The 12,162-nt window shown below is 42.6% G+C and overlaps 1 protein-coding gene across 2 annotated transcripts in view; it reads right to left on the reverse strand.

Moving 5' to 3' along the window:
• LOC116971190 (probable ATP-dependent RNA helicase DDX58) overlaps nt 1–12,162 on the reverse strand; it is a 72,644-nt gene that overhangs the window by 22,908 nt on the left and 37,574 nt on the right. For both annotated transcript variants that reach the window (XM_033018152.1, XM_033018151.1), the window contains 6 exons: nt 9,584–9,715; nt 8,071–8,249; nt 5,003–5,153; nt 4,145–4,243; nt 3,250–3,363; nt 1,855–2,008 (listed from right to left, as the gene is read on the reverse strand). In XM_033018152.1, coding sequence (XP_032874043.1) covers nt 1,855–2,008; nt 3,250–3,363; nt 4,145–4,243; nt 5,003–5,153; nt 8,071–8,249; nt 9,584–9,715 — 829 coding nt within the window. The remainder of the gene's footprint in view (nt 1–1,854; nt 2,009–3,249; nt 3,364–4,144; nt 4,244–5,002; nt 5,154–8,070; nt 8,250–9,583; nt 9,716–12,162) is intronic.

The raw sequence follows: 12,162 nt of genomic DNA on the forward strand, positions 1-12,162 counted from the left end.
CCTACTCCTGCACCTATTTTCTATGTTCTATGTTTCTATGTCTGCTTAAGTGATGTGTGGGAAGGAACTGCAGATGCTGGTTTATGCTGAAGATAGACATAAAGTGCTGGAGTAACTTTATCAGCCGGTCAGACAGCATCCCTGGAGAAAAAGAATGGGTGACATTTTGGGTCGGAACCCTTCCACGGACTGAAAGACAGCCTTTTCCTACCTCTATCTCTCCCCACCCACCCCCGCACTTTCAGTCTGAGCAAGAGTTCTGAGCAGAAACGTCACCCATCCTTTTTCTCCAGAGATGCTGCCTGACCTGTTGAGTTACTTCAGCACATTGTGTCCATCGCCTATTTAAATGATGTTGTTGGTATGAATACTCACCAATGTTGTCTTCAAAATAGTGTCCTGAGATCTTCTATGTTTATCTGAGAGAACAGAAGGGCTATAACCTCATGGGATCTGGCACTCCCTCAATCACAAGAGTGGCAAACTACATTTTTCTACTCAATTCTCTGGCATGCCACCTACCTGTCAGAGTTACGTGGGCTAACAAAAGACATTTCCACTGTTGTTTTATTTTACTTGTACTTTATTCAGATCTTTTGATTGTTTTTTTCCCTTTGAGGTTGACAGTACTCTACTTATGGAAGGGCTGGTCAGAAGTATGATCGCAAAAGGGAAGAAGCTGTTCCTGAATCTGGTGGTGCACACTTTCAAGCTTCTGGTGTTGGGGAGATAGAGAAGTGGGGAAAGGAGGGGTGGAGTAGAGACAGAAACTTGGAAGTGATAAGTATGGAAAACAATGTCCTGAACTGCAAAACGTCAGCATGTGAGCTTTCATTTGATTGTAAAATGGCAGGAAGATCACAGGAGCAGAACAACAGTGCTCAACCATGTTCTAAACATTCCGTTAGATCATGGCTGATCTGTGACCTCATCGAGCTTGATAGCTCAATAAGAATCATTGATGAAATGATTATTGGCGAGTTGAAGATTTTTTTTAACTTCAGGATTGGTAAAAGTGCTGGTGGCACTTATCCATAAACTTAGAAGAAAACTGGATAAGTGCTTCAAGTCTTCTAACGTAAAAAACTGTGGGCTAGGAGATGGAAAGTGGATATATCTTCTAATAACTCTAATTATGCCCATCATCGATACAATTGGCCAAATGGCCTCATTCTTTGTAAGAGATTTCTAGGAAAACCCAGAAAGAAAATTTAACAAATTCTATTACCACAAAGAGGACAAATTTTTCAGCAGTGAAGATACATTATTCTTGTACAATTGGTCAACTTATAGATAGGTTACTGTGCACAGTTTAGCATTCAACGCAATACAAAATAACATAGAAGCAAAAGAAAAAAATGTGAGAGCATTTAATGACACAGTATCAGAAGATGACAACTGCTGGAAAAGTCTGAACAGGCTGGATTATTTTAGCATCAGTTCAAGAGGACTTCAAACGTCTTCAAAATAAATGGGCAGGTTAAATGTGCAAAGCCTCTTTCCACATGTATGAATCCAAAATTAATATTGTTAGTGATATTTTGTATCAAAAAAAATTCTTCCCAGAGAAGGGCCAAAAGAGATATTGTTGTTGTACAGATAGATCTGTGAACAGTTTAGATAATTTCAAAAGGAAAATGGGTGAACAAATGTGGAGGGAAATAGAAGGGCAGAGAGTGTGGGAGATGTGGACAAAGCTCCTGTGGACCATAAGCATCATTAGTTGAGCTAAATGCTTGTTTCAATGCTTCCTGCTCTTTATGTCAACAGAATGGGAATTGACACAGTCGAAAAGGAAAAGGTGAAACAAAAAGATACTGGAGATCACGAGGGGTTAAGTTTCAGCAATCATACTTGGTCATCTCGAAGTGTTTCTTAAACAATTCCAACTGCTGCTGAAAGACAGGAACCGTTGTGGCCATGAATCCAACTTTCCCTTTATCCTGGTCAGCCCTCTCCATGAGGTGACGCTCAACAATGTGGAGGGCAACTATAGTCTTTCCAGACCCTTGGGAACAAAATAGAAAAAGTTATTGATTTGATCAGTACACCAGCATGGCTAAGATTGCCTCATAAACTTTGGAACAGTGCACTTCATTAATAGCTTCCCCTCCACATGGAGCCACATGTATGAGCAGAGTGACAAGAGTATTGTCCCCTACGTGCTGCTTCATAGAGGGTTAGTTCCAGCCATTCCCTCATGGTTCTTCCCCAGAACTATGGCCAGCAATTCCACGCAGATACAGTGATGTCATTAATGGATTAAATGCGGGAATCTTGAAGAACTAAATGCGGAAGAACTGATCTGTTGGGAGAGTCTTAAAACTCATTCCCAATTAAGGCCATGTGGTCATGGACCCGATGCAGTTTGTGGCACCTAGTGTGTGAACCGGCCGATACGCTTCTTAAATTCTATACGTGACTACCTTTCACTGTTTGTAAAGTACTTTGACACAGCAGAAAAGGTGCTGTATAAAGGCAGAGAGTCTGTAAACGAATCAGCTCTTCTCGAACCAGGCCTGGGCAAATGCGCTCCATTCATATTACATTATGGCTGATCCTGAAATTAATTCACTCCACTGTACTAGTTGTTCAGGGGGTAACCAGAGAGGGGCAACAAATGCCTTCTTTGCCAAAGTTGCCCACACCTCAAAAGTCCTATTAAAAATAAAGTTGTGCCATCCAGCCATTAACTCAATCGAGTTTTTGAGGGTGATCGATGATGGGTGGGGGTGTGGGGAGGCAGTGGATGCTGTCTGCATGGATTTTAGTAAAGAAATTAATAAAGTCCCCCATGGTAGGCTGATCCAGATGGTTAAGATGCACGGGATTAACCGTGATTTGGTCGTATGCATTTGAAACTGATTTACTGATCGTAACATAGACATAGGGTTGTGGTGGAAGGACAATATTCAGGCTGGAGGTCTGTGACCACTGGTATCTAGTTTACAATATGGTAAACAGTCTGATAAATACTCAAGGTATAAAATCAATGCATTTTAACAGTACCTTAGCATAGTAAAACAGTCCCATATTCTCAATGGGTATGTTAGCAATAAAAAATTGACAGCTCGGTAGATTATAAATAAGCACCTATTATCCTCATGTGTTGGAGTCCCGAGTTCTGGAATTCTAACTCTAACATATTCTGTTCAAGCTACGTCTGCCATAGGTGGAGCAATTAACATCAGGCATGTGCAAAAGGCAAGGCCGATAAAACGCAGTTAGTTAATCATTCTCTTATTGTACCTGTAGGGGCACAAATAATAGTGTTGTCTCCATCAATTGCACTTTCTGAAAGCTCCTCTTGATATGCTCTCAATTCCATACGTTTAAAGTCATTTGAAATTTGTTGGCTGTTTGCTACATTTAAAAAAACGAAACACAAAAATAGTTATTTAACAAGGAAAGTAATTTCTGTTTCAGAACATTGTTGACGTCTACATTTGTGGCTGCTGCCTAATCCAGCTACAGTTAACTACTTGATAGCTTCAATCAACTACAGTTTCCAAGTAATAGACATAAAATGCTGGAGTAACTCATCCGGTCAGGCGGCATCTCTGGAGGAAATGGATAGGCTACATTTTGGGTTGAGACTTCTTCAGACCTTTCTCGACCTGAAATGTCGCTTATTCCTTTTCTCCAGAGATGCTGCCTGAACCTACTCCAGCATTTTGTGTCTATCTTTAGTGTAAACCAGCATATGCAGTCCCTTCCTACACAGTTTCCAAGTAGACTGGAGCAAGGGTGGCCTTATAGGCAAGTTCCAAATCCCAAAGGGGTGTGAAAAGGGTTTGGAACTTGCCTAGAAGACCACCCTGAATGTTCTAATTCAGACCTGTCGGTTATCTATTGATTTAATGATTACACCACTGGGGATCATGCCTTTACGATCAAACTGTTAAACTGGGGGAATTTCCATCCATACTGCCACTCTCCTTAAAAACTTACTTAAGATCAAACTTTTACTCTCCTGCCCTGATATCCGCATATGGATCTTTACAAGTGTTTTCTTTGATATCCCTATTACAAAGTGTGTTTGTAATAGGGCTATCCATCTGTTTGGAGGGATGGATGGAAACTTCCTCCACAGGAGCTAATCTACCAGCGTAGTCAACAAAATAACAATGCAGTTCACATTTACGTGTATGGATGATTGGTGCACTGCAAGTATCGATGTCTTCTGGCTCCTCTGAATATTGCATGACAGACTCTGTGGTTGCAGAGCAATCAGATAAATCATCTGTGGAAAAGGGCCAAGAGTCACACAATTAGTTTTATAGTTTCACACATTTTAGATGTTCACACATTTGCCCTTATTAACAAATAACTACGAAGATGGTCACTACTACACCTGTCCCTATAACTCCTCCCTCGACTCCGTCCAAGGGCCCTGACAGCCATTTCAGGTGAGGCAGAGGTTCACCTCCTCCAACCTCATCTACTGTATCCACTGTTCCAGGTGTGAACTGCTATATATCGGCGAGACCAAGCACAGGCTCGGCGATCGTTTCGTTGAACACCTCCGCTCAGTGTGCCTAAACATTCCTGATCTCCTGGTTGCTCAGCACTAACTCCCCCTCCCATTCCCACACTGACCTTTCTGTTCTGGGGTTCCTCCATTGGCAGAGTGAGGCCCAGCGCAAATTAGAGGACCAGCATCTCATATTTCACTTGGGCAGCTTATACCCCAGCAGTATGAATATTGACTTCTCTAACTTCACGTAACCCTTGGTTTCCCTCTCTCCATCCCTCCCCCTTCCCAGTTCTCCGACCAGTCTGACTGCCTTTCTGATTACATATTATCTCCGATTGCTTTGTTGTCAACTTCTCCCATCTCTCAATGATCTATTCTACATCTTCCTTGATCTCCATCTCTTTTGATCTCTTATACTTCCTTATCTCTGTGATACCCTCTCCCCTGACTCAGTCTCCCATTTTGACAAAAAAAAAATCCTTCTTTGACACTGCTGAAAACATGCCAGCTATTTTTTGCTTTTACCTGCATCTGAAGATAAAAGATTATTCACTGCATCATAGTTGTACATGTGCATAACTATCTTAAACTCCTTGTAGAACTGTGGTTGATCTGATCTTTGCAAACAATCGAGTAACTTCTCTGCTCCTGCTATATCGCCCTTGGATTCAGAGACCTGCACAAATATTTGACAAGTCAGTGCACTTACTCATTTACAAGAGGTGTTAAATAGGGTTGTAGGACTGGAGGTTACAGAGGCAGTTTAGTCAAGTCTGCACTGAGGCTACATTACAATGTGTAGAAGGTTGTGCTGGTGAGACCCTCTTCTGTAACTCAACAATCACCTGCTTGTTGACACCCAGTTTGGGTCGTGCCCAGAACTATCAGCTCCAGATCCCATCATAATCTTGATCCAAAGATGTTCCAAAGACTGAATTTCTGAGGTGAAGCGGGAGTGAGTGTGAGATGAGACCAGCGTTTGACTGAGTGTGGCATCAATGAGCTCTTGTAAAACTGAATTTGTATCAAAAGGAAAACACTTTAATGGTTGGATTGGAAGAAGTCTTTTAAATGTTGATATTGTACCTGCCTCAACTACCTCCTCTGACAGCTCGTTCCATATACCCACCACCAGCGACAGACAATGGTCGTCTCTAACATTAGAATGCCCCTGGAACTACCCTTGGCATTGAATATCATTACCATCATGGAGTCCCCGACTCATCACTACCAGGGCCACCCATGATCAGATACTCAACAAGACCAGCCATGTAAACATAGAAACATAGAAATTAGGTGCAGGAGTAGGCCATTCGGCCCTTAGAGCCTGCACCGCCATTCAATATGATCATGGCTGATCATCCAACTCAGTATCCCGTACCTGCCTTCTCTCCATACCCTCTGATCCCCTTAGCCACAAGGGCCACATCTAACTCCCTCTTAAATATAGCCAATGAACTGGCCTCGACTACCCTCTGTGGCAGGGAGTTCCAGAGATTCACCACTCTCTGTGTGAAAAAAGTTCTTCTCATCTCGGTTTTAAAGGATTTCCCCCTTATCCTTAAGCTGTGACCCCTTGTCCTGGACTTCCCCAACATCGGGAGCAATCTTCCTGCATCTAGCCTGTCCAACCCCTTAAGAATTTTGTAAGTTTTGTAAACACTGTAGTAATGGGAACAGGTTAGAGACTAGGTATCCTGTGGTGAATGACTCACCACCTAACACCCCAACTTTTAAAGGAACAATTCAGCACAGTGGCACAGCGGTAGAGTTGCTGCCTTACAGCGCCAGAGACCCGGGTTTGATCCTGACTATGGGTGCTGTCTGTATGGAGTTTGTACATTCTCTCTGCGATCACGTGGGTTTTTTCCGGGAGCTCAGATTTTCTCACACATTCCAAAGACATACAGGTTTGTCAATTAATTGGGCTTGGTTAAAAAAAAAATTGTTAATTGTCCCTAGTGTGCAGGATAGTGCTAGTGTACGGGAATCGCCGGTCAGTACGGACTTGGTGGGCCAAAGGGCCCGTTTCCTCACTGTATCTCTAAACTAAACTAAGTCAAACAAATTATGGTATACTCCCCACTTGCTTGGAGTCCAGTTCCACCAACTACCAAAGATAGACACAAAGTGCTGGAGTAACTCAGCGGGACCGGCAGAATCGCTGGAGAGAAAGAATGATTGACTCGGGTCAAGTGTCTCGGGTCGAGACACTTCTTCAGTCTCTCCAGAGATGCTGCCTGTCCCACGGAGTTACTCTAGCATTTTGTGTTAATCTTTGGTTTAAACCAGCATCTACAGTTCCTGCATCCACCAAATCCCAAGCAGCACTACATTATCCAGTTCTAGATAGCCTATTTGTCTGGCGCCATCACTCGTCATTGGCACACAGTGGTTTCAGTGTGAACCATTTTACACTGTTACTACACTGCAGCACCTCCCAAATCTGCAATCTCTCCCACTAAGGATGAGAGCAGTAAGGGCATGGGTACTTGCAGGCCCCCTGCTAAGTCACATCATCCCCATCAACAACTAGAGAGCAGTCTTGAGCTACTATCTACCTCATTGGAGTCCCTCGGACTACCTTTAATCAGACTTTATCTTGCACTAAACATTATTAATTCACGTTATATTCCTTTGATCATGTATCTATACACTATGGATTCTTGGTTCTTGGTTTCTTGGCCCTCCAAAATATTCCAAATGGAATTTAAACTGGAGGTGGTGTAGGGAGGGCTTAAGCCAGAAAGGGTTATTGGGAAGAAAGAGCTACTTTAAATTTAGTTGCATCTGGTTGGGTAACTATAGTTGGGTGGAGATTATTCCATGCTTTAATTGTGCGGGGGAAGAATGAATTGCTGTACACATTTGTATACAATTGTCTTTGTACAACTGATGGATCAATTGTAATCATGTATTGTCTTTCAGCTGGCTGGTTGGCATGCAACAAAAGATTTTCACTCTACCCAACAGTAAATTAAAGTAAACTAAACGAAACTAAACATGCACACACAATACTCCTTTATCATCACTGGGTTAAAATCCTGGAAATGCCTCCCAAATAACCTGGTGGAGCACCTCCACCTGAATTATTGCATAGATTCCAGGCTGCCATTTCTCAAGGGCAATTGGGGATGGATGATAAATGCTGACATTGCCAGCAATACCCAGATCCGAAAAAATAAAACATTAAAAAATAAATAAATAAAACATTTAAGCTGTGCCACGTAGAGGCCATACACGAGGGAATTAAAGCCTTGGACACAGAGGCAGGTTTTAAGTTTTCTGTAAAGGGAGAAGAAATAAGGAGAAAGTTGGAGCGATTTCGGGAAGGTATTCCAGACTTTGAGGCTCAGGCAGCAGGAGGCAGATTCTCGTGCCAATAGAGTTGGGAGTGATGCAAAAATGGGGAAGTACAGAGTTCTGAGGCTTGTTAACAGAAGAATTTGACCAAAGTGAAAAAACTGACAGTATCTTTAAATGTTCTCTTGATTTTCCAACCTAATGGATGCTAAAGACTGAGCACTAATTCCTGGAGAAGCCTCAACAACAACCCATCACCTTCCCCACTATCTTTAAGCATTTAGGAATACCTTGCGAATCTCTTCATCTTCTCTGGGTAGCAGGCATTTCAAGGAATTAAGTACTTCATTCGGTTTTATGTTAGAAACAATCGTTTGAGAAATGAGATTCAAATAGTCTTTATATTCCCGCAGCTTTTCAATTTCAGAAAAATCAGAATTCTCCATGGCATTGAGCAGACCAGTGTAACCTGAAAACACAACAGATACAGAATGTGAAATCACTCATGTTACCCACTGAATAGTTGTTTCACTCAAATTCCAACAAAATCTCTCAGGCTCCATGACATTAGTAGCCAGGTTCAAAAGGCGATATATATGTTTTGTTATTTTTACCATTCAGTAAATGAGAGAAATGTTAGCAGCCTTTGCCCTTCTTAGGGATCATTGGAACATAGGCAAGGGTGTAGGATCCAGTCAATCAATTTATCTCAGTCTTAAGTTGACTGCTTGCCTTCATTTGGCACTGTGGGACATAACTGTGACATAACTGTGGGACATTCTACAAAGCATCTGGTGTAAGCCATTCAGCTTCTCTAGCCTGCTACCTCATCCAACATGACCATGCAATCCACAATCCTGGTACTAACTTCCCCACTGCATTCTTTGATTCTAATGTCTAGAATGTGGTCACATTATAGAAAAATTAATGTATTCCAGACTGGAACACAACAATGATAGTTTCTGAGTCGAATTTCACTATTTTGTTAATTTCAGGCAATGGAAATTTTCAGCCTCATCTATGAATACGAATGAGCAATGAAATTCTTGATTCCAGAGAGACTCCATAAATGGTCAACGCCTCATCCCCCCCCCCCCCTCCAAAAGAAGCCCCGTTTAACATTACTCTTCCAGAAAAGAATTCCCCTTTACTTATTGCGAATTATCTAAATTCTTAATCATTTTTCCCAAATATGATCATACCTTTCCCAATCCCACCACTCTCCCCTCAATTAAACAATGGCTCAAGTAATGCATTTTATCCTTGTTCCTGCTGAGAAGGCTGTATCCACTAAAAGCTGCAGCATTGGTCAATACTCGTTCAGAGTGCCCATCTTTGAGTAAACCATTTGCCTTTAATAGTGAGGCCTTACAAAAGTCATACAAAGATTTGCATTTGTACAGCAGCCTCCGAGTCCTCAGGACATCCCAAGTCATTTCCCAACTAACTAAGTGCCTTCAAAGTATAATGCAGAGAAAAGGGTTAGCCAATTTGGGAACAGCAAACTCCCATAAATAACAGTGTGATAATTACCACATAACTGTATTTTGATAATAGAAGGCAGACAAAAAGCTGGAAAAAACTCAGCGGGTGAGGCAGCATCTATGAAGTGAAGGGTGACATTTCGGGCCAAAACCCTTCATCAGTATTTTGATAATGTTTTGATAATGTTGGTTTGGGGATAGATTTGGCCAGGGCGTTGAAGCAAGCTTTCTGGCTCTTTGAAAGAGATATTTTAAATCTTTTACATCTAACAATATGAAGTATATGATTGTAATGTTTATGCAACAATAGATCACTCACCCACAGCTCTAAGTTGATCTAAAAATGCTTGATACCATCCTACTTGTTCCAATCTAATCAAGCATTCAAAAAAGCATTTTGCAGAAGATGTGCAAGACTTTTCTTCCAGGGATAAAATCTCTTCAACCTTAACTGCGGAGAGAAAACAATGTTAGTTTTTTATTAAAATGGAGAAGTGCTGGGAGAATCCAACAATGGAACACAGGTCGAGAGAGAGAGAAACAAGGTGATATCCAGGGATTGCCAACTTAGGTGAGAATTATTTCTGTTGGTTTCACCACATCTCCAATTTCCAAGTTCCATCTGAGAATGCAGGAAATATTCAGTTGGGAAAGAAAGTTAATAGCACATGTCGATGACCTGACATCAAACTGGAAGACACAAGCGATTAAAAATGAAGCCCTGGCCATTCTGATATCTCAAATGAAAATCAACTCCTCCCATCATTTGGTGTTCTCCCGGCTATGGTGCCCGAGGCTAAATCTTGTGGCTGAAATAGTGCAGCTGTAGAATTACTGTCTTACAGCTCCACAGATCCAGGTTCGATCCTGACTAGGGGTGGTCTGTATGAAGTTTGTACGTTCTCTCTGTGAGCGCATGGGTTTTTTCCAAGTGCTCCGGTTTCCTCCCACGCGCCGAAGACGTATGTTAATTGGCTTCGGTAGCTGAGTGGTTGGATCTGGGAGACTTTGATGGGAATGTGGGAGAATAAATGAGTTTGGGTAGGATTACCACCTGAGGGTCGGCTTGGATTTGGTGGGATGAAGAACCTCTTTCTGGGCTGTAACTCAGTATGACTCTTTGACTTCTGACTGAGTTCTTTCAACCCTTCCACCACATCACTTCCTCTTGCCCTCCCACCAAGCTCAAAAGGCAGTTACTTTTTCTTGAGTGATGGCCAAAATGTGTTGCAGTGTTTCCCTCTGATTTAATCATCTCCACAAACATAGCATCAGAAGTCTGGAGATGCTTTATCCGATCTACTCGAAAAAAGAGAAAGTCCTGGAAATAATCAGCAGGTCGAGCAGCTTCTGTGCAAGATAGTCATTTGACTTATTAGTATTGATATTGTATTATTATCACCATGTGTGTCAAAATTCCATCTACACCACGCCGTCTTGGAAGAGTAGCCTACATAATCAAAGACATGTCCCACCCCGGTCATTCCTTCTTCTCCCTGCTCCCATCCGGCAGAAGGTACAGAAGCTTGAAGGCACACACCACCAGATTCAGGAACAGCTTCATCCCCTCTGCGATCAGGCTACTGAGCAGTCCGTTCAAAGGCTAAGCTACTATCTGATTTACCTCTACCCCATTGACGACATTGGAGTTTGTCTATGGAACTGGTGCTACAATGCTGAAAACTATATTCTGTATCTTCCCCTTTGCTTTATTGTATTTGAGTTTGACCTAATTGTATTTCTATATGGTATACCTGATCTCTTGGAAAGCATGCAAAGAGTTTTCTCCTCAATCATGTGACAATTATAAAACTGAACATACAGTAAAAAACTTTTTTACGTGCTATCCAGGCGAATTTTATCATACAGGAGAGTACAATCAAGCTATACACAAGTACAATAGGTAGTGCGAAGAGAGAAAGGAAAGAGTGCAGAATATAGTGCTGCAGCTACACAGAAAGCGCAGAGACAAAGAAGGTGCAAGAGCGACAATGAGACCATGGCGAGCTCAGGACCATAACCTTAGCTTATGAAAGGTTCTTGCAAAAGTCAGATAACTGCAGGCAGGGCCGGCCTTATGCCGAATGGACCGATTGCTCCCAATTATAACCTCAATAGGTCCCTTGTTCGCGCTGACACAGGAGTAAGCTCCACGACCTGCTGTCCTGTTATCCATCACCCACTGACATACTCCCCTGTTTGATCTTTGTTCTTGAGCTGGTCCCCTTACTTTTCAGACGGAGAGCACTGGCAGAGGTGAGCGGGCCGGCAGAAGGCGCTGAGGTCCTGGCGGCCGCTCATAACTATGCGAGCTGCTTCCCTCCCCGGCCACAATGCGGTGGCTCCGCGCCCAGAGTGCCTCGGCAGCGGTGAGTGAGTGAGTTACTGGCATGATCCCCGACCCCCTCCTTCTCAACGCTGCTGCCCTCCCCACAACTTTACCCCTGGCCAGACTTCCCACACGCTGTGAAAGGACCTCTCCCTCCAATTGGTCCTTTGAACTAGTATTGTCATTCAATAAGATCACAACTGATTCAACTTGTCCCGGTGTGCTCCCGTTTTTCCCACCATCTCTCCACCTGCCGTCACCCTCCAACCCCCCCCACCCATTCAGTAATTCAGAAAGAAGGAGATTTGGAAAACCTTTGGCAAATTGAATTGTTACTTTCTTTATTTTTATTTTTTACTTTTACGGAGAGAACAATCTGCGCATGCGCTGTTAAAGATTTTAAAAAGCCGACAGACTGCCTGCCCTGAGTAATTACTCATGGCACATGCCTGAATGTGACTCATTTATAATTATATATTTATTTCTATGAAAATTGGGGCCCAACACCTCCTAAGGCCGGCCCTGACTGCAGGGAATGAAGCTCTTCTTGAATCTGGTATCTCTGGTGC

The sequence above is a fragment of the Amblyraja radiata genome, chromosome 3 (genome assembly GCF_010909765.2).
Source record: "Amblyraja radiata isolate CabotCenter1 chromosome 3, sAmbRad1.1.pri, whole genome shotgun sequence".
In the NCBI taxonomy this organism is placed as follows: Eukaryota; Metazoa; Chordata; class Chondrichthyes; order Rajiformes; family Rajidae; genus Amblyraja; species Amblyraja radiata.